At 39.9% G+C, this 22408-nt stretch overlaps 2 protein-coding genes across 2 annotated transcripts; both read left to right on the forward strand.

Annotated features, from left to right (window-relative positions):
- The first annotated feature begins 4344 nt into the window (after positions 1-4344).
- Positions 4345-10485, forward strand: slc39a1 (solute carrier family 39 member 1). The gene is made up of 4 exons (XM_026163314.2): positions 4345-4599; positions 5958-6088; positions 6497-6799; positions 9402-10485. The coding sequence occupies exons 1-4, from the start codon at positions 4485-4487 to the stop codon at positions 9753-9755; spliced, it is 903 nt and encodes a 300-aa protein (XP_026019099.1). The 5' UTR covers positions 4345-4484; the 3' UTR covers positions 9756-10485.
- Positions 10486-15585: 5100 nt separating this feature from the next.
- On the forward strand, positions 15586-22117 carry LOC113019563 (retinaldehyde-binding protein 1-like). Its single transcript, XM_026163317.2, has 8 exons — positions 15586-15684; positions 16344-16384; positions 16816-16944; positions 17039-17243; positions 18446-18624; positions 18708-18866; positions 20852-20962; positions 21054-22117. The coding sequence occupies exons 2-8, from the start codon at positions 16376-16378 to the stop codon at positions 21198-21200; spliced, it is 939 nt and encodes a 312-aa protein (XP_026019102.1). The 5' UTR covers positions 15586-15684; positions 16344-16375; the 3' UTR covers positions 21201-22117.
- Positions 22118-22408: the final 291 nt, after the last annotated feature.

The following is a 22408-nucleotide window of genomic DNA, read 5'->3' on the forward strand; positions in this document are numbered from 1 at the left end:
AGCTCTTGTCCATTCAGCATGCTCGCTCAGTCAGTCCAGAGCCGGAGGTGCCAGACGCCCAGCAAAATCTCCAGCGGCTGGCTCGGCGTGCCTGCCAATAGCTGACCGCTGACTGAATTCGGAAATTGTGTATGAGCCTTAAACCAAATCAGCGAGAGTGCAGTTTAACTCTTATCTTGTTACATTTTGGTTACAAATGTAGAAATTGTGAGTTTAAGTGCCTGATAGATATGTGGTCTACAGCTGCACACACACACACACACACACCCTGGTCTATATATTTCTCAGCACTGGTACAGCTGCCAGCATCTCAGTGCTGCAGTTATTTAAAGTGTTTTCATTATATAAGTATTCTGACTGTACTGTCTGTTACTATTGCCAAAACCTTACTGAATGTGTTTTAGACTAATTTTAAGTGTAAAACTCAGACTAACCTTAGACCTGACATCATCGTTGTTACCTTTACCTTTAGTCTCTCCCGCTCGTTGGATGTGATTGTGAGGATGAAGGACAAAAAGCTGACATGTTTGTGTGAAATGTTGAATTTGGGCTTCAAACCTTGAATGCCGTGAATATTGTTAATGTAATGTATTCCACTTCGCTCCACTGACCATGAAGAAGCAGGGAGTCGTGTTTGAATAAGCTGGTCAGAAAGCGAGGATCAGTCAGAGTTACCAAGTAATTATACAGAAACATACACACACACCTTTTCTCTAGTTGCCACTATACTACTACATTATAAGCTGAAACAAGTCGATGGTTGCTGAACTTGTGTGTTTACTCTAAACTCTCTAATGATCCACAGCATGTAACGGGTGGACAAGCGGTTCAAACACCCACAGATTCATCTGACACAGTCAGAAGATGGGCCTGAGCAGCCACACCTCAGTACATGGCTGTCAGTTGTTTCTTTTATCTTGTTCATCCCGTCAACCTGTGTGGCTTCATTGTCTGCTTAGGTGAAGCAGAGGCTGTAAATCTTACAACCAAAGGCCTTAATGTACTGACATGTATTCATTTTACAGTCCAGTATCACTCTATGCACTTCTATACAAAGTTATCTAAAGAAGTTACTTTACCTATTTTATTTTTTTTAAATGATATTTTATCACTTGCGCTCAAAAGCCAAATACTAGCCTTTGTATTAATCTGTATTAATCTGTAGTATATCTGCAGTTTGCATGTGTTTCCCTCTTTTTAGCATTTCAAGAACAGAGTTTCTAAATGTAGCTTGCATTGTTTAGTCTGTCTGTGATCAAGCAGTGTTTTATATATAGAGCCCTGTGAAGTTTATTATAGTTTTGCTGTTGCCTCACGAAGGGCTCGGTTTTGTGGGACAAACGGGTTTAAGTTACCTGTCACTACAGGATACAAAGGCTGTGACATTATACTACAGTAACTTTTATCTCTTTTTTTGCTGTTACAGTGAAAGAGGAGTATCAGATGCTGTGGAGCTTATGTTAAGTCAAAACATGTGTGTTGAAGTTGGATTCAGGATTATTGTTGGTTTTTGCTTTGCTGACAAACGTATATGATTTTGTCTTGAGATATGTATATGACAGATAAAGGTGACAAATAAAGATCTGACTGAAAAGCAAGTCTCATCAGCTGTCTTCAAACACAGGGTACTAAACTGGATAACTTATGAACAACTGTATAAATTAGCTTTAATTTAAATGATCATCGGGACAAAAACTTTTTTTGATTGTTTTTTTTTTTTATTAAAAAAACATCACATTCTCTCAACAGCCACTTTATTACATACATTTCAGCAGCACTGGGTTGGACCCTCTTACTTTCAGAGCCTCTTTAATTCTTCATGGCACAGATTCAACAAGGTGCTGATTTCTCTGGGATTTTGGTTCATGTTGATGTGATGGTGTCACACAGATTGGTTCATCCATTGCAGCAGAAATAGACTCCTGAGATCAGACTCGTTTCCACTCTCCTGTTGTTCAGTTAGTGAGTCCATATGAATTACAGCCTTGGTTTCCTGTGGCACTCTGTGCGGTCTTCTGCTGCTGTAGCACATCTGCTTCAAGGTTCGACATGTTGTGTGTCCACAGATGCTCTTCTGCATACCTTGGCTATAACTAGTGGCTGCATTTTTGTCCGGAGAACTGCTGCTCATTGGATATTTTCTCTTTTTCAGGCCATTCTTTGTCAATCCCATTAGATCAGCAGTTTCTGAAATACTCTGACCAGCACCAATAGTCATGCCAGGTTCACTCTTTTTTCATCATACTGATACGCAGTTTGAATTTCAGCAAGTTGTTTTTACCGAGTTGCTGCCCTATGTTTTGGTGATTAGATATTACATTAATGAGCAGTTGAACAGATATTATACCAATAAAGTGGCAAGTGAGTGTCAAATTAGCTAAAAAAAAAACAAAAAAAAACAACAACCACAAAACAAAAAACACAACTAGTTGGATGAACTTTCCCCAAAATGTTTTATTTTTCTCTTTGGAAGTTATTCTTCCACCAGCCTAGCTGTTCCTGAATTCTCCAACTAATTTGGATTCTTAGAGTGCCAAACCTCCTTCCTGTAGTTGAAAGTGAGTTGCGAACCATGGACACGGGGTTCCATCTGCTGGCCATTTCTAGAAGTCGCACTAAATAAATAAATAAATGAATAAATACATTTAAAGCAGAAACGATGTTTAGAATAGTTTTGCTATTCAAGTATTGTATTTGTTTTTTATGGGGTAAGGATATAATTTCTTTTATAGGGTAATATGATTTTTTTTCCTCTAGAATTTAATGTCATGGTTTAAAATGCCACAGTGCTGTCAGGGTCTCCTGCATGGGGTGGGAGATGTTGTCCAACAGAAATGACAGCTTAGCCACCATTCTCCTGTCACTCAGCACCTCCACTCTGTCCAGAGAGCATCCTAGAACAGAGCTGGCCCTCCGGATCACCCTGTTCAGTCTCTTCCTGTCCCCAACAGAGATGCTGCTGCCTCAGCGGACCACACTGTAAAAGATGGCTGAGGCCACCACAGAGTCATAAAAGGTCTTCAGGAGTGGGCCCTTCACTCCAAAAGACCTGAGCCTCCACAGCAGGTACAGCCTGCATCTGAATTATGAGTCCGGCCAGTTTATTGTTCAACAACAAGGTACCTGTAGCTATCCACAGCCTCAATGTCCATACCTTGGATGTTCAGTGGTTGCAGTGGAGGATGTTTGTGCCTGCAGAAGTCTACCACCAGCTCCTTGGTTTTTCTAGTGTTGATCTGGAGGTAGTTCTGCTGGCACCAGTCCACAGAGTCTTGGGTCAGTTCTTTGTACTCCCTGTCATCCCCATCAGTGATGAGGCCGAATACTGCAGAGTCATCAGAGAACTTCTGAAAGAAGCACTGGGAGTTGTGGGAGAAGTCTGCAGTGTAGATGGTGAAGAGTAACGGAGCCAAAAACATTCCCTGTGGGGCCCCTGTACTGGAGACAACCCTGTGTGACACACAGCTCTGAGTTCTCATGTACTGTGGTCGGTCGGTGAGGTAGACCCAGTATCCATGACGTGAGGTGATGGTCCACTGTGTACTCCAGCTCTCCTTCAGAACTGTGGGAAGAATGGTGTTGAAGGCGCTGGAGAAATCAAAGAACATGATTCTCACAATGCTCCCAGCAGTCTCCAGCTGAGAGACGGAACGATGTGGAAGGTGAGTGACAGCATCATCCACTCCAATGCCAGGTTGGTAGGCAAACTGAAGTGGGTCCAGTGATGAGCTCACCAGAGGCCGAAGCTGAGCTAGGACCAGCCGCTCCAGGGTCTGCATCAGGTGGGATGTCAGAGCCTTCGGACTTAGAGTCTTTGGCACTGGTACAACACAGAAGGGTTTTCCAGAGCTGTGGAACTCTCCCCAGCCTCAGGTTTAGGTTGAAGATATGCTCCATCACCCCACACAGTTGGTCTGTTTCTCCCTAACGTTTAGCAGTTAGCACCACAACCACAGTTTAAAATTTTAACAAGAAATAGCTTTGATCTATTAAAAGTAATAGAAAAAAAATTCAACCACAGTGATTATACGATATTTAAAGTGGGATTTTGTATATATAGTTTTCCGCATAGGTTTTATTATTAAGCAGGACTTGGATTTATTATTATTATTATTATTATTATTATTATTATTATTATTATTATTATTATTATTATTATAACTACAACAACAATAATAATGTTGTTGTTGTTGTTAGTGGTAGCAGTAGAGGTTGAGATTGTGGTAGCAGCATTAAAATCATTATTAGAGAAGCATTGTTACTATAAAACAGTAAAGAGTAAAAATTCGCTTTTTTCCTCATTTGTTTTTAGCCACGCCACTTTTGTCCCTTCACGGTCCTCGTAGCCTGCTCTTGTCTAAATAACAACCCTGCGGCAGCGGCGGCTCGTCTGTCAGATTCTTTAGTTGGAACTTGCTGGAGTCGTCGTCTTGCGCCGATGTTAACCTAATATTTGTACCTCAGTCCTGAACTGACACTACACGATGGAGTATCTGTTCCAGGTGAAAATCGGCGCTCTGATCGGGTTGTTGCTCCTAACTCTTCTTTTTGGATTTATCCCCGCTCGGATCAAATGGTTCAGAGAGACAAATGGGACAGGTTGGTACACACTAATATGAAAAAGGAATGGCATAAGCAGCTGCTAATAGCAGCAGTATCTGTATTTGAGAGGATAAAATATGTGACTGCTATAATCTGATTTTCAAATACCGAGATCTCACCAATCTCAGCTCAAAAGGCGGAAAGGGGGAACAAATTATTAATATTACTTGTTCTCTGTTAGTTGTGTCTCGATGTCACCAATGCCGAGCTAAACGGGAGAAGTTGCTCATTCCTGTAAGGTATTCCTGCCTCTTTTGGGATTTGCTGCCATTTACAGATAAAGGCGGAAACCTTAATTTGCAAGAAATGTAAACGAAGTTTAGTGTAGCTTCAGAAAAGCCCAGTTACAGGAGCTCAATGGTTTCACCGTTGTAGCTTCCAGTGGATCACATGATCACATATCACCTCGCTGAAATGTTTTAAGTGCTGCAGTTGATTTTTTTTAGCCCGGTCCTGGAAACTGAACATGCGCAGCACAAGTGTTGAAAAACAGGGTGGGTCTCACACGTGGAGGGCAAGATAATGCTGTAGATATTTTAATGTCTACATTTTGACGGTTTATTATTTCTAATATCACAGCAGTCATTTATGTCAGTCTAAAGGGTTAATCTGTCCAATCAAGTGAACCATCCTCTGACCTCTGGCTTCAGTCACCTGATAGCTGTGAAGGTTAAAACTCTGATGTCACATTTCTAGAACACAAAAGTGAAAATATGAATTTGAAAAAAATGTGTTATAGAGGTGAGTTAAGTTCGGCTTTCTTACAAGGAAGTGAAAGCATCAATTCTGGCTTATTGCTGCTGGAGTCCTCTTTTGAGTCATCATTGCTCATGAGCGTGTCACATGATGTTCCAACAATTCAAAGGGTGGAGGGAAATCCCGTGATTTATAGTTGGACATGTACCATTAATCTTTCAGATTTAGGTTTAGGTTCTACTGAACGATCAGATGAAGCTGAAGGCTAGTAGTGATTTAACAAGAGCCCGGCCCCTCCTGTGTTCAAAAATGATGACATCATTGTCAGTGTTCTTTATTTGTAAACAGTATGTTTTAGTGACAGGTCATAGTTTATTAGATTCCCAGCAATACATTTTGCATACTAGTCAGTAGCATGGGCTTTTTATCTGTTATGTTCTAATAAAAGAAATCAACATATAAGCTAGTACAGCTAGGGGAGTAATACAGACTGCCATCTGGCCAGGCCTCTGTTGTGAAAGAAATTTGATCTCCATTGGGTTTCCTGGTTATAGAAGGCTAAATAAACCAATAAAAAAGCCATTATATAGGACAAGGTTTTACTGCTGTGTTTAAGTTTGTGCTGAAACATAAAGCATGTTTTGTCTTCCTCTTTGCAGATATTCATCGCATGGTTCTCAGTTTGATCAGCTGCTTTGCTGGTGGGGTTTTCCTGGCAGCATGTCTGCTCGACATCATTCCGGATTATCTGTCAGACATTGGCACAGTGCTGGATGCTCGGGAGGTGGAGGTATCTCGGAATAATGATTTAGACGAACTCATAAAGGAAACAATATAATATAAGATAATATATCATATATTTACAATGCATTGATCTGTATTCCAAATTAATGTTATTTTTTTGCATGAACAACCTCAGATTTTCAGATTGTCACCTGTTCAAAGTATTTGTGGTCCAAAATTCAAACATATTTGCTCCACAGTCATGTGAAACCGCAAGATTGAAAGGCTGTTTGTTATAGCTCAAAATACTATTACTCCTATTAATGCTGATATTTTCTATTTCATCTATTTTCATCTTCTACAGTAGATATCCTGTCTACTATTTCCTTCCTGTGTTAAACATCTATTCACTAATTCTTGATTTTACCACATTGACCACATTAACTGTTGAATCTCTGTATCTGGTCTTAAAAAGACCCCCTTTCCCCTTCCAGAGTTCATCATAGCTGCCGGCTTCTTCATGGTCCTCATACTGGAGAAGATTGTCCAGAGCTTCCGGGAGATGAGAGGGGCTCGTGAGGAGAGTGCTCCCCTTTTGCATGACCATGGGCACGGCCACGGGCTAGCCACAGCCCGTGATCTGGAGAGCAGCGGCCACCACGTTCATGTAGACTTACAGGCTCACTCCTCCTTTCGTTCCTTCATGCTCTTCCTGTCTCTCTCACTCCATTCAGTTTTTGAGGGTCTTGCTATTGGCCTGCAAAGCACTGACTCGAAGGTAAGACAGACCAAATCACCTGACGGTAACTGTGATCGCGTTTTGTTTTTTTTTTCTTAATCCACACAAACTTTTAAAGGCTCGTAATCGCACCTCTCTCTTGCTACGTGTCAAACCCGTGTCAGCATTTATTTGGGAAATTAATGCTCAGGTGAAGTTGAAGTCATGTTTGCAGAGCAAGTTTCAGTTCAGAGCTTCAGAAAACTTTGGCAGCAAAATGAGTCGGATTTATTTCTACTGATCGAATGACAGCACAAGCAGCTTTAGCAGAATTTCAGTCAGCATCTTTCATTCACATGAAAATTTGATGTGTGTGTTCAGCTGTACTTTACAACTGAGAACAATATATACAATACATAAAATGTAACTGTACTGTACAAAAGTCTTGAGTAAACCCCAGTTTCCTTATATGTTGCTCTGGTCTAGAGCAATAGCTCTCCAAGCTTTCTAACACTTTTTCTGTTTCTTTGGACATTGGCTGCTTTTTCACCCATTTTCGGTCCACTCCCTGTACCTGACCATTTTCAGTACAATGTTTATTTTTTGTTAAGCCACTTAACACTGACATATGAATAGGGATGAGTATCGTTTAGGTTTTATCCGATACCGGTGCCAAATCGTTACTTTTGAAACGGTGCCGGTGCTCAAACGGTGCTCAAACCGGTGCTTAAAGAATGGAGAACACAAAATTGGTCCAAAAACCTCTCATGTTCAGCTGTTTTTTGTAAAAAGATAACAATGTTAGCCTTTTCTGCAGCTATGGGGCATATATGGTATCACTCTTGGCTGGAAGCAGTGCTTAAACAATGGAAAAAACACAAACTTTGTCCAAAAACCTCTCATGTTTAGCCGTTTCCCTCTTTTTCTTTGGTCATTTTAGCCTTTTTGGCCAGGGTGAAGGGAGTATCTGCCATTAAACAAGAAGACAGCCGCATGTAACTACGATGATGTTTGCTAGTTCACCTTACATGCATTAATGTAATAACGTGGTTAGCCTACTCAACGTAAATTACACACGAACAACATTAAGCTACTCACCCAGAGAAGAACGGCTGCTGCTGCATCATCATCCGTCATCATTTCTGCTACACTGGCAGGGCTAGGGGCCAGGACTCTCCTCTTCATGTTTTTGGGGGATGATGCATAACAGGCAACCCACCCGCAGTAGATGTGCTCGGTGTGAGGTCTCGCAGCAAGCTATCATACGGCGCATTTCTTGGCTTTTTAAAAAAAACGCTATGCATTGCCAGGTGTTTCATCGGATTTGAGGTGTCACCTCCTTTGACAGTATCACAGTATCAGCTTAAAGCACTTGTTGCAGGCTGCTGAGTTTGCATATTCTGCTGTGAAGTACAGCCAGACTTTTGACCGCTTCGCCTTGGACATTTTTAATCTGTAGCTCTGCTCTAAAAGAACGTACGTACCTGGACCCGCCTACTATCCTCGGAAACGTAAAATGATTGGCTAGAAGTGTATCACAGCTCAGGAAAAGAAAGCACCGAAATAAAGCACCGAAATGTGCGCTGCTTTTCGGTCTGGTTACTACCGTTTATGTCAGAACCGGTACCATCATGGCACCGGACACCGGTACCCATCCCTACATATGAATCATTCAAGCATAAACTTATCAAAGAACCTATTTTAATTGTATCTTTAGGCACTTTGTTACCAGCAGTCTGTTGTATAAACGTGTGATTTGTTGCCAAAGATAACACAGTTTGACATTATATTGTTTTTTTCACCACCAAGGTGATTTCCAAAGAGCATTTCCCAGCAGGCTGTCTCCTTTATGCTTAAAAAAACCAACAACAAAACACACAACCAAAAGAGTAACGTTGGTTATACCACATATTGATGTTCTAGCTCCTTACAATTATATAAATACGTTGTATTTGTATGTATGTTTGGACGTTTCAGTAAGTCCCCAGGATGGCTTAAGACTTTTGCACACTACTCTACAAATATTGCTAGGGATGGGAATTGATTAGAATATATCGATTCGGTTCCTCATTGATTCTCGCTGGGTTGTTATTGGCTCCATTTTCAGAGTCACCGCCATTGCTAAGCTGCAAAAAGCAAATTACATTCACACAAATTTATTGCATGCTGTGGGTCAAATGTTTGTGCATGTTTGTTGAGGTATTCCCCCTCTTTCCTGTGATCAGTGTTGGAGTCGTGACTCACAGTCATTATTACACATACTACACAGAACACTTTTATTAAAAGTAATGGACTGCATTACTCAATTACTCCCAGGAAAAAATCATTTGTTGTACCACTCACTAAATGAATTCCATATTAAAATAGCTGAAACACTTATCGGAGCCCATTGCAGTAGCTGTCATAAATTTGTGTTTTATAAAACGGCTTCTTCTCTGGCAGCTGGTGAATTTGTTAGAACTAAACACATAATAATTAAAACATGTCACAGAATAGATTCCTTTTAATAATGACGGAATTCCTGCTACCATTAAACTTCTATAATTTAGCCCCAGCCTTAGTACAGCTAGTCATCTACATGCTGTTGTTTGTTTCATTGTAATTACAGCTTTATAACACAAAGTAAATCTAAATATACGCAAAATGTCTTTATTTTTTCCAGGTACTGGAGATCTGCATCGCTATTCTTGTTCATAAGAGCATCATCGTGTTCAGCCTGTCTGTGAAGCTGATCCAGAGCACAGTTCACCCACTGTGGGTTGCCGCTTACATCGTAGTGTTTGCCTTGATGTCTCCTTTAGGCATCGCCATCGGCATCGGTGTGATGGAGGCTCAGCTGACAGCCGGACCTCTGATCCAGGCCGTGCTGGAGGGGCTCGCTGCAGGCACGTTTGTTTACATCACTTTCCTGGAGATTCTCCCGCATGAGCTGAATTCCCCCGGGAATCAGCTCCTTAAGGTGATGTTCATCCTGTTCGGCTTCACCATCATGGCAGGTTTGACATTTTTGGGTTGAAACTGACATTTCGTTACTTTCGGCTGACATTTCCGTCAGGATATCCCTTGCATCTGTTGTACAGCTCCCACAGATTCACTTCACTTTGGTACACAGAGACAAACTTGAAGGAAGACGTAGCTTTGCTGCCACAGGGTCACACCTACTCCTGGAGTCGTTCATATCAAAGGAGCGTGACAACATTTGGCATTTTATTGATTTATGTTTTAACTTTTACAGTATTGCATATTGAAATACAGAGGACCAAGACATGAAGAATCAATGTCAACAAATGCTATAAAATACATCAAATAGTATTAAAAATAATTGTAGGCTAACTTGTTTCTAAAATGTGACACATCCTAATATTTCCGTTCTAATTTGCATCTGTATTTAACTTTGTGGTAATTCACCAATTTTTTTTATTTTAATGTACTTTTTCAAGAGTGCTTCCATATGGTTTCATATTTGTGTTTTATTTAACCCACCGCCCAACTAAATCATGTGTTGCCATTTATTTATTACATATTTTTAAGTGTTTTATGCGTTTGTGCTTAAACATGGATTTTCAAGGGAGAATTGGTACTGGGGGTTGTTGTGTAAGAGGGAAAATAAAACATAACAATAAATAAATATGAAAAAAAATGAATGATTAGTTTATAATAAAACGGAAATATCACTGGTAAAAATTAAATTTAAAAAAAGATTATTAATACAAAGGTAAATAAATACAGATGCAAATTAAATTAAACCAGTCAAAAGTTTGTCCAAACCTGTGACTGGATTGTGTTTCTGTCGCATTTTATAAATGATATACATTTGTTTATATATCATTTATTTGTATATTGGTTTTTGATTTGGGCACTTTTGGCCCTCCATAAAGATGAACTACTGACTGCAGTGCTGCATTTGTTGAATTCATCGCTGATGTTATTTTGAAATGCATGCTGAATGTTGCCTCTGAACTTTCAGGATATGCACATCACCACTGCAACAAAGGGGCAGTCTATAAGTATGACCTCTTTTAATTCATTCAATCACTATGCCTGGTGCCTCCAGAGCTTTAATATTTATAAATCGCAAGGTCAGCGGAGAAGTTTGACAGTTACTTCTTTCCGAAATGCACTGATTGTTTCTTTACTTTTGTTTCACGCATGTTGTTCTTTACAGTTGGCTCAGTTGGGTATTTGGGGTTTGTAAACTGGTTTTTCACTGACCCGGTCTTGTTTACTAAATGTTGTTTTTCCAGTGATTTTAGTAAGTTCTTACATATTGTTCTTAATACTCTTATTTTACTTCTTATTACTGAAAAGATGATGCATCACTACTATTTTAAAAAGGGTTGCAGGTCTAGTATAAAGTATCATATTTCAGCCTGCTTACACTCCAAGTACTGACTGTTATATTTAAGCAGTGAAGTATCTCTTGTGTAATCTTCTGACTCCACATACGTGCCAAAAGCAGGAAGTATAAATTTGATTGGCATGAAAAGGACACTGTCATCAAAAAAAGTGTTATAATGACATGACATGTCACATGCCTCGCCTTTTTTATTTTTATTTTTTAATGTCACCTTTGGTTAGCCAAAGAAATAAAAGCCACTCCTTTTCTTTAGCACAACATCACCCAGTTTGCACTCTAACATATAAAAATCATTTGAAAACCTTGACTGTCTTTTTATAAGCAAACTACATGTATATTTTGCGCCTTATGGTCATTCTTCTCATGAGAAACACGACTGCTTTTTGTTAACCTTTTCAAAGTAAAAAGGAACTTTAAAAAATGAGTGCAAGTTCTGGTTCTTTCTTTGTTGTTGTTGTTGTTGTTGTTTACAACGGAGCTTTCTCGTTGTCTCATCGTCTACTTTCACTCACACATGATCTCATGCATGAACCCCAAATGTCATCATTCCCTGACTTCAAACCAAAAACTGCAAAATAAATAAGATATTTAAAGTAATGGAACTAACACACATACAGAGATTCCTTCATTTTTGAGTGGGATGTGAAAAGAGGAAGAATTTTTAAAAGAGGAAGATCACAGAGAGGGTTCATGATTGCAGGGGTGTGGTATGGCTACGGGCAAATGATGTCCTGTGGTGACCTCTAAAGGGTGCAGGTGAAAGAAAAACAAGTCCAATGTGAATATTTAACTTAACAAATTGGGTTTTTAAAATTTTGCGTGGTGTGTTTGGGGGTTTGATTGCATTTGGCAGCAGATTACTGGAGCCACATGGTGGGAGTGTTGATCCTCTGTCTTATAGCCTCATCCAAAATGGACAGCATACCAAACAGACAGAAATAAGAGACTTAAATCTAAGTTTTTAGGAATACCATTTAGTGATTACGTGTAGGCGCATGAAGGCGACATTTCAAGGAGGTATTTTAACATTTGCAAACACGCTGGTCATCTCACTTAATTTTCTTTTTAAGTAGTAATTTAGTGTGGAACAGCCAGGGTCTAAATCGGGGTGGGGAACTCCAGGCCGTGAGGGCCGGTGTCCTGCTCGTTTCAGATCTCACCCTGAGTCAACACACCTGAATCAAATGCTTAGTTCATTACCAGGCCTCTGGAGAACTACAAAACGTGTTGTGGAGATCATTTAGCCATTTGAATCAGCTGTGTTGGATCAAGGGCACGGTCTAAATAATAAAAACAGTGATATCGAAGTTGTATGCTGGCTGACTGAAGATCTTGAATAAATAATTTTACTTTTAGCATTTAATTTGTAGTACATCATCTTCATTCCCTGAAATCTTTAATACACTGTAGATTTTGCCCTAATAATTCCCATACACTGAATACATTTTACTTCTGTTGTCCACAATGTTAAAAGCATCCCCTTAGTATAGTGTAAGTCCCCTTTGTGCCCCCAAATGTTGGCAGTGCCCATATGGAAAGAAATAGTAAAAACTTATATGTGATTTGCTCATGAAAGTGGCCACTTTCTCATTACTTTCATACATTGTTTTAGTAAGTATCCAAAACATACAAGTTTCATTATATAATTTTTCAAGGGATCTTATATCTGTTTTCACTCTTATATGCTTTTCATACAAGTTTCACACAAGACAGATACAAACTTTATAAGATTTATATATATCTTTTCCATATGGGTGCCTCTACTACTTGCAGTGTCGTGTGGTGCACTGTCAGGGAGTGGCAGCTAGGTTTTGAGGGTCTACAAAGTAAAATCCACATGAATGCCAGGAGAACCCTGCACTGTAAAAGGATGCACAGTATACTTCGCACTTCAGAGGTGATCAGAGTGCACTGAAACAGTAAAACAGCTCGAAATTCTTCTTTATTAGATTTGTGGTCACAGAGTCCTGCTTGTTGGCTTGCAGGGTGACATAACTGACAGGAATTCCTTCGCATCTTTGAGCTTTACTCTAACCCAGAGACAAGAACAACAAAAAAAAAAACATAGCCACATCCGATGTGATACATGGAGGAGTGGTTAACCCCTGACTGCCTCTGTAAGGCAATAAGAGCTTATTCAAAAAAGCAGAAAGAAAATCACTAATGAGAGCCTCTGATAGACGAACAATGACACAGTAAGCCTGCCAGTTCTAGATCACAGAGGCCTCAGTGTGTGGAGGAAGGAGACCCGGCAGAGCATCAAGCTTTAGTGTGGGGTGGACGGTTTACCCATACCTCATTAACCTCCTTACAGTAATGCCATTGAATACTCCCATTTTGTCTCGCCGACATGCAGATTACATCCTAAGTACCTAAAATGCTCTCCTTTTTCATGCTGCGATGGCACAACTTGGTCTTAGGAAGCACAATGTCACAAACCACATAAAAAAACATGATTTGTTTTTTTTATAATTGCACAGAAAAGGTTTTTTTGAATGCACACCACATTTCAAAGATTGTTGCCATTTAAAAAAAAGGAAAAAGATTTAGGTGACAAATGTCATATGACTCATCCAGCCATTAAAGATACAGTCGATCATTGCTTCAACCTTATGTGATTAAAAAAAATGAATGTTTTACTAAAAAATATAGATCGATTTGTGTGTATTTACGTCTTCCAACGAACTGATGCGTTCACATAAACTTGGTAATAATCCATTAAAAATGCATAAGAGCAGGCCAGTTATTGGAAACCGCTATGTTGCCGCCATCTGGACATCTTGGTTCTGGCTAATTACATTTTATGTATGTGAGCAGAAACTAGCATGTTTCTGCTCACATACATAAAAAGCATGTCAAATTGATATTGTCTCAATTTTGTTATTGTCAACAGCATAGAAGAGCGACCGTCTCCACTCTGAAAAGCTGACAACAAGCCAGCTGAAAAAAACCCAACAAGCACAGGTTATAAGCTAACATTACGCCATCTATGTTTGCCTTGAGTGTCATAAGAACCTTTGACTCTGATACTGAACGAGCAGGGAGAGCTCAGAAAGCTCACTTTTAAGGAAACTGGTCTTGATCTTCAACAAAATTCAACGGAGTTGAATTCAAGTAGTTCGCTCCTTGTCCGTACTCAGCCTCTCGTTACATTCTGTTCCGTAGATTTTATGTCATCTGTCTTAAAGACAAAACAAGGGAAGAGAAAAAGAATGGGGAATAGAAACTAATGGCCGGCAGTATTAAAAAGCTTAAACTAAAGAAAAACAAACTTAAAACAGACACACATCTACGTTAATACACATAAACACGCATACATATACGTGTAAAGTTTGCATTCTCTCCTGCTTACACTTATGATCAATTAACAAATCACCTAGTTAGACTAATTACATTTTTAACCAATTCAACATCTATTTTAATGAGTTACTGCACTGCCATTTCATAAGTACACAAAAAACTGACACGAACCTCCAGCATGTTTTGACCAGACAATGGCAGTTAGATGATAAAATATTAGGGGGTGCTCATGAACTCACAAATCATAATAAAGGGAACATAACAAATTTCATATCAAACATATGTCACAGCAACTACAAATGCTTAGTGGTATTAAGGTCACTCACGGTCAGCTAGACTGAACAACCAATAAAAGAAACTCTAAAAGAAATAAAGCAAAACATGGATTCTCACTTCCTGCAATTAGTGAGAGGAACTAAAAGAGAGGCCAGTTTGTCTGATATTGTGCAGTCATGGATAAGTAATCCATAATGTGGGACCCAAAACAAGTGATCCCCTCTGAGGAGGATTTCAAAGAATGTGCATAAAGGAATAGCTAATGGTCCTCTCGCTCATATGACATTTCCTCCTTTCATGTCACATGTGCTGGGTTAACAGCACATGTGACATGAAAGGTGGGATTTCTCCTACATCAGTGATAGTGAAATGCATATTTCATGAGAATGTGGAAATAAGTGCTAATAAGAACTGTTGTGGAAGGTTTGGTCCAGGGTACGGTGGTCCTAAGGTGCAAAACAAAAAACACACCACTTTGTTTAATTCATGTGTTTTCTCAATGAAAGGGTTTCTTTTATTCTGATTTTGAGGGCAGCACAGTGGTCACCTCACAGCAAGAAGTTCCTAAGCTTGATTCCTAAAGCCAGACCAGGCTCCAGCCCCTCCACAGCGCTGATTTAGATCAGCAGAAGAAAACGGATGGATGGCTCTTTTGTATATTTCTATGTACATCAAGAGCAAAAAAAGAAAAGAAGCCGAGTCATATACCTGTTCAATAAATCTTTTTTCATACAATTAAAATAAAAAATAAAATTTCACTTTTTAATTTCATTTAAAACAAATTCTATTCTTTGTCTTGCATGTTTCATTTTGGCACCATGGGACTCCATCCCAGCTCACGCTTTGCATCGCAGTTTGCATCATCTAGATTAGCCACCTGTCGTAATCCACTGTGTCATTTTAATCCTACTTTGAGTGTTTTTTCTTCCAGTAACTCCTCCCCTCGTGGTCCTCTCTGTCCCTGCTGTCTCCTCTGCCACTCGCTGTAGGTCTCTGATCCTGTCTGCTCGAGGTAAGGCTGCTCAGCTCTAAATCATTCGATAGACAGATAAACACAGACAAATAACATATGAGCACTTTGAGGATATATGTATCATATTTTGTGTAGTAACTAAAAATCACATTAAAAACAAAATATTTTTGCTTTGATGTCAATTGACAGAAACCTTGTTTTTTACTTTGATTAATACGTCTTTCATAGTTTAAATGAAGGATTTATGCATTTGTGCTAAGTTTCTTCTATTGTTTGCTGCACTGCAATCAGGTTTGAATTTTGCTCTCTAAAGAGCCTAAAACACTCACTGAAGAGAAACTTCAGCACCTGTGTCATGATTCTTGGTTAAAGAGCTTTAACTCAATTATAACAATTATTTGGCTTTATACAGAATTGAAACTATATTTAAGCAAATTGTTTATATATATATATATATATATCTATATATATAAACTTTTCAATTAAAAAAATGCTTTCAGTCAAGCTGCTTAATGAGCAATACAATGTATTAAAGACCCACCTCTTCATTTTGAATGCTATTGCGTCCTCCTGGTGATGTTGTATTTGTGTAGTTCTCAGATTATGTCATACATCATTAATTGAAAGAGCGTCTGCATTGTTTCTTTTTGGTGTAATGTGGTCACGTTCTGTTTGTGCCAAATCTTCTTCCTCCACAGTTTTAGCGTCGCTGCTGTGAGACGCTGCAACCATGGCTACTGTAAGTTCAATTTCTCTGCAACAGTCCAGAGTGCTCCAGTGTCACTTTATCTCTGTTTACGGCAGTTGGGTCAGTTTCTGGCCTCAGTTCAGTGGTTCAGTGTGGGCTAAAAGCATTAGAGGGCTTTGAGGTCTAACTGTCAGCACATGATGCTGCTTAGTATTGTTATTGTGCCAGTAAATGCTGGCTCTGGGATGGGTCCTTAAGCTGTTTTTAAGAAATGGCTTTAGAAGTCCTTTCTGCGATCATGTGAAGCAGATTAACCAGACGTTCGCTGGCATGCATCGTATGGAGTCCGGAGGTCCTTGGACCCATTTTTTGCACAATTAATGCATACTTTTATTCTTATTTGAAAACTACTGAAGCCTGAAACGATGAGGTAAAACACAAACAATAAAGGAGGATTTTAACGTGGATTTTTTGTCATGCAGACTGGTACTTTTCGCATGGTGTCAGAGGAGGAGCAAGCAATGAGGTCAAAGCTGGAGCATTTGACAGTGAAGGATCATGGGCCTGTGTTTGGGCTGTGCCACAAACTGCCTGGACACACTGTGCAAAAGGTAAAGTAAGCATAGTTTCTAATGGCAGCAAATACACGAGTCATATATATGGTCCTTGGATGACTCAGGGTTCGTGCTGATGTTACCCTTCCAGGCGAAGGATGAGCTGAATGAGACAGATGAGAGACGGGCATCATCACTGAAGGACCTGCGGGCCTTGATGAAAGAGAGGGCAGCCGATGGAGACGGCCTGGCCAAGCTGATCCTGGAGCGCTTTGGGGACAAACCCGACTCTTTGTTCCTGCGCTTCCTCAGAGCTCGCAAGTTTGATGTCGACAGGGCCCACGAGCTCATGAAAGGTGATTTCCAACCTACTAAATACAACTTTATGAGAAGCACTTTATTTCATTGAGTAGAGAGACAAAAAAGAGAGTTTTTTCCTTGCATCATTTTGGCACCCAAGCGCTTCAGTAATTGATGGTGAGGCCTCTTTTGTGCTCCTCGTATGCATGAATCCCAGGCCATCGCTGAGGCAGGGGGGCATGTGTTCATTAATTGGGAGCTTTGAGATTCTTCTGAGTGAGCTGACAAAGCTGTTCTTTGTGTGTCCAAATGGGACGGCAGGTTTGCTTCACTTGTGAGTCCGCCGCGTTCTGCTGGGAACTTCTGCTGCTCTGGGAGCGGGTTAAGATTAAAAAGAGCAATTCGACAATAGTGAGGACACCTTATGACTTGCCCTGCACACACAAAAACCTCTTAATCTTTTTTTCAATCCTCCGAATGATCAGAATGCTGTTTCCTAACCAGATTGGGTCAAAATGATGCCCATTTATTATTCCAATAATATAATAATGTAATATTCCATTAAACCTTGAGCTGATCTTAAACCTAGTAACCTTAACTCAAGCATCGGCATAATTCTGGAACCAGAATTTCTGAATCTTGGTGCTGCTGTTGATGGAATACTCCATCCCCACAAAAACAAAAATAAACACCTGCACATTCATCAATATAGAAAAGTTGTTCCGTGTGAGACTGGAATCCATGCACATCCAGATGGACTGTCTTTCCCTCTCTGTCTCTCTCTCTCATAAACACATTTACTGTGGGTTAATTGGTGCCTTGCTTAGATGGACTGGAGCCCCACTGACACAGGACTATCATTGTGTGGGTGCATCAGAAATATGCAGTGCTGTGTACACTGTGGGGTTGTGAGTTATTAGTATCCAGTGAGAGAATTCAATTCAATTCAGTTTTATTTACATAGCACCAAATCACAACAACAGTCACCTCAAGGCACTTTATATTGTAAGGTAAAGACCCTACAAACCCAACAATCCAATAATCCCCTTTGAGCAAGCACTTGGTGACAGTGGGAAAGAAAAACTTCCTTTTAACAGGATAAAACCTCCGCCAGAACCAGGCACAGGGACGAGCAGCCATCTACCACGACCGACTGGTGGTGATGGGAGTAAAACGGGAAAGACGCGCCGTGAAAGAGAGATGGGGATTAATAATAACTAATGAGAATGCAGCTGATCTGTTGGTTGTGGTTCTCCAGGTTACGTACGCTTCAGGAAGGAGTATCCTGAGCTTTTTGAGAACCTGACCCCCGAGGCAGTCCGCAGCACAGTCGAAGCGGGATACCCAGTGGTTCTGCCCAGCAGAGACAAGTATGGCCGCGTGGTCCTGCTCTTTAACATCGACAACTGGGACCTGGAGGAGATCACCTTCGATGAGGTACCCGAAAAGCAGCCCTGCACAGCTGCAGCTCAGTCATCCAAGTGTACTCTGTGAAATATATGTCCTTTTGCGTGTAATAGGTGTTGAGGGCATACTGCGTGATCCTAGAGAAGCTGCTCGAGAATGACGAGACCCAGATCAATGGATTTGTGCTGATTGAGAACTTCAAAGGCTTCACAATGCAGCATGCCTCAGGAATCAAGCCAGCTGAGCTCAAGAAGATGGTGGACATGCTGCAGGTTAGGGCTGAGCGAAATGGCCTAAAATCCATATCACAGTATAACATCACTGCCTCTTGGTGTTCTTTTACGTTCTTTTAATGTAGCTTTTCATTGTTACGCTGATGACCTGCAGCTTTATGTTCCTCTAACCATTGGAAATTGTGCTGAAGTCTCTAAACTAGAATCTTGTGTATCTGCAATTAGGGGCTCGTTATCGGATAATTTCTTGCTCCTAAATACTGATAAGACAGAGTTTACATGAGACTCGAAGGAGAGCACCATGTTGAACCACATGCCCAAGTTTTTTACAGCAGAGGTTCTTGTCCATGCATTTGTGTCTTCACGTATTGATTATTGTAACGGGCTTCCAAAGAAAAGTTTCAGAGGTCTACAGATGGTGCAAAATGCAGCTGCTCGTATTTTAACAAGAACTGGGAAATTTGAGCACATTACCCCTGTACTGAGAGCTCTTCACTGGCTACCTTGTCAGGTTCGAGCAGATTTTAAGATCCTGCTGCCCACCTACAAGGCTTTAAATGGATTGGCACCTTCATACCTCTCCGACCTTTTACACCTTGATGTTCGATCCCGTGCTCTACGATCTCAGGCCTTCTAAAGGTTCCTAGAGCCAGAAAAAAGACAGTTGGAGAGCGTGCTTTTTCTTTTCGTGCCCCATTCTTGTGGAACAACCTCCCTCAAGATATTAGCCAGGCACGCTCTGTGGAGGTTTTTAAAACTAAGTTGAAGACACATTTGTTCACCCTATCTTACATATCTTAATTCTATGTCTTTTAGTTTTTAAATTCTTACTATTTTTAACTTGTATTGTGTTTTTACTTATACTGCTATTTATTGCTTTTATTTATTCATCTTTTTAGTTTCAAATAGCTGTACAGCACTTTGTTTGAAAGCGCTTTATAAATAAAGTTATTATTATTATTATTAATTTGAAGCATGTGCCGTAACGATATATATCGCGATATATTCTCTTCTTCTGTATACCATATTTTCCGCACTATAAGGCACATTTAAAATCCTTTCATTTTCTCAAAAATCGACAGTGTGCTTTATAATCCGGAATAATCCCCAGAATAATCTGGGTCCAAAACACCATCTGTTTCAGGTCCCAAAGTCAAAGGAACACAGCGGCATCACTGAGTTAAAAACTGTCTAAATTCTTTCATCTTTAATAAAATGATCAGTGTTGCTGCTTTACCAGGTGTAACAATTAAGTTTAACATCCAGGCATCCATGAAAACAGAATTTATTAAATTTAACAGAGTTAGACGTTAGCAGGAAGTCAGCTCGCTAGTTTCCACCTAAACATGATATTTTGACTGAGAGATTTCTAAAAGACTTAAAACGTACAGCTCTGCTATCACTTCCAACATAAATGAAGACAGAAAACGAAACAGCAGTGACTTTTTTAGGGTTGCTGAAGTTGGACTAGCTGGTATACAATGATGTGTTATGTGATCGCTAGCAACACAGCTATGTTAGCATAAACACAGTGAAGCTGGAGGATGAATGCTATCTTTTTTCCACTCAATAAAAGTTAATGCGAGGGTTCCCGATGACTAGGGACAAATGCAATCGCATGACAGGATGCTGTAAACGGACCAAACTTCAGTCAGGAGAACAACTGAAATAATCAGATGGGAATAGAGCAGCTGCAAGAGAATTCAGCATTAATAAATCAATGGTATGGAAGTGGAGGAAGCGTAGCTTTTGGCTTATTACTGTCGCCCGGCATAATTTGCAGATGATATTGCTTGCAGCCGCTGCAATGCTTTCAACCAAAACAGGCGCAGCTTGGTGACTCCGTCAACATGCGCTATCATGGTAGAGCGCCTAGTCAAAATCTCTAACATTGACCAAATTCATATAATTTCTACTGTATACCGTTTATATCGCCCACCCCAACTGCAGGCCCAAACAGACTCAGAATGAAAGCTGATGTGGAGCCTCAAACTAGTTTTTGGCTCTTTTGTGTTTTTCTGCAGGACTCGTTCCCAGCCCGTTTCAAGGCAGTTCACGTTATTCACCAGCCTTGGTACTTCACCACTACCTACAACGTGGTTAAACCCTTCATGAAGAGCAAGCTGCTGGAGAGGGTAAAGATAAGGGACACAACTGACAGCAGCTATATTTTTTTGGTTTTAAATCTAAGCTACATCTTTAAATGCTGATTCTAACTTCCCTCAGGTCTTTGTTCATGGTGATGAATTGGACAACTACCTCAAAGAATTCGATGCAGACATCCTGCCTTCAGACTTCGGTGGAAAAGCACCGGTGGCCGACTACCAGCCCATCGCCACAAAGCTTTTTGGCTCTGAAGACACCGCTCTCTGAAGAAACAATCCTCCCATTTCAAACCCAAGAGTAGAGCCTTTTACCTGAAGTGCTTTTTGTGTGATCAGATCAGATATGTGGTCTGTATTAAGGCTAGATTTTTACTTTTTTTTTAAAAAAAAAATTCAGGCAGTACATAGACGTATGTAGGGTTAGAAGCAGGGGATGTTTTGTGTTATATAAATGGAAAAGGTAAAGGATGTTGTTTAGATATATGAAGGAGAGAATAACTGATAGTAATCACTTGTTACTTTACATTGACATGTACTGACATTCCTCTCATGTATGACATGTATGAGTGGAGGAAGAATGACAGAGCTGGTCAAGACCAGACTGATTTGTGTTTGGTGTGCTTTGCCTCATAGATCAATCTGCTGTACACAGAACAACCTTTTGCTTACGACCCCGTGATACAGATTTCAACATAGCAAAGTCTCGAGGGGTGAATTTGAGATTGATATCCAGAGGGAAAACTAATAAGGCATGTTTTAGAATAAAGGGCCTCCTGATGCAGTGCCTTAAATAGGAACAGTTGCTTGCCTCAGTGGCCTTGTTTCAACATATCATGTGAGGCGTGATGTACCAAGAAGATGCATTCTGGAGGTTGCACTGGATTGAAAAATGTCAAATAAAATCTTTTTTGTGCATCTTTTTTTTTTAAATTAATGACCATTTTTATCATTTGTTCTATATTTTAACCAGCTAAACCCACTCTAGGGTTAAATGGTTATACCAGGGTTAATTAATGAGTATATTTAAAATAATGGAGTTTTAAATTAGAGACTGAATGATGTGCGATTTTTTTTAAGGCCGATATCCAGTCCTTATATTTGGTGATTTTAAAATCTGTTATTCTGATGTAGTGGCTGATATATTTTTTTCTTTCAGACACATGAACCATAAACAGATTTCCCACACGTTTGTTGTATTGTTTTTTGTTTGTTTAATGCTCTGCCCAGGGCTGGACTGGGACAAAAAATCGGCCCGGGCCCCGACTAGAGACCGGCCCACCAGGAATTATAGGAAAAGCCATAAAGCCTTTGAATGAAAACAAATGCTGTTGTGATGGTGATGTACACTGTTATGTTGGTATATATGTATGATTACATTTTACATCAGATGACCACTTTGGTTGTAAGATTCAGATAATTATTTATCAAAAGCTAGACATTTTAAATGAGAATAAGAAAGAAAAGTATTTCTTTGTT

This window comes from Astatotilapia calliptera, chromosome 1, assembly GCF_964374335.1.
Source record: "Astatotilapia calliptera chromosome 1, fAstCal68.1, whole genome shotgun sequence".
Taxonomy (NCBI): domain Eukaryota; kingdom Metazoa; phylum Chordata; class Actinopteri; order Cichliformes; family Cichlidae; genus Astatotilapia; species Astatotilapia calliptera.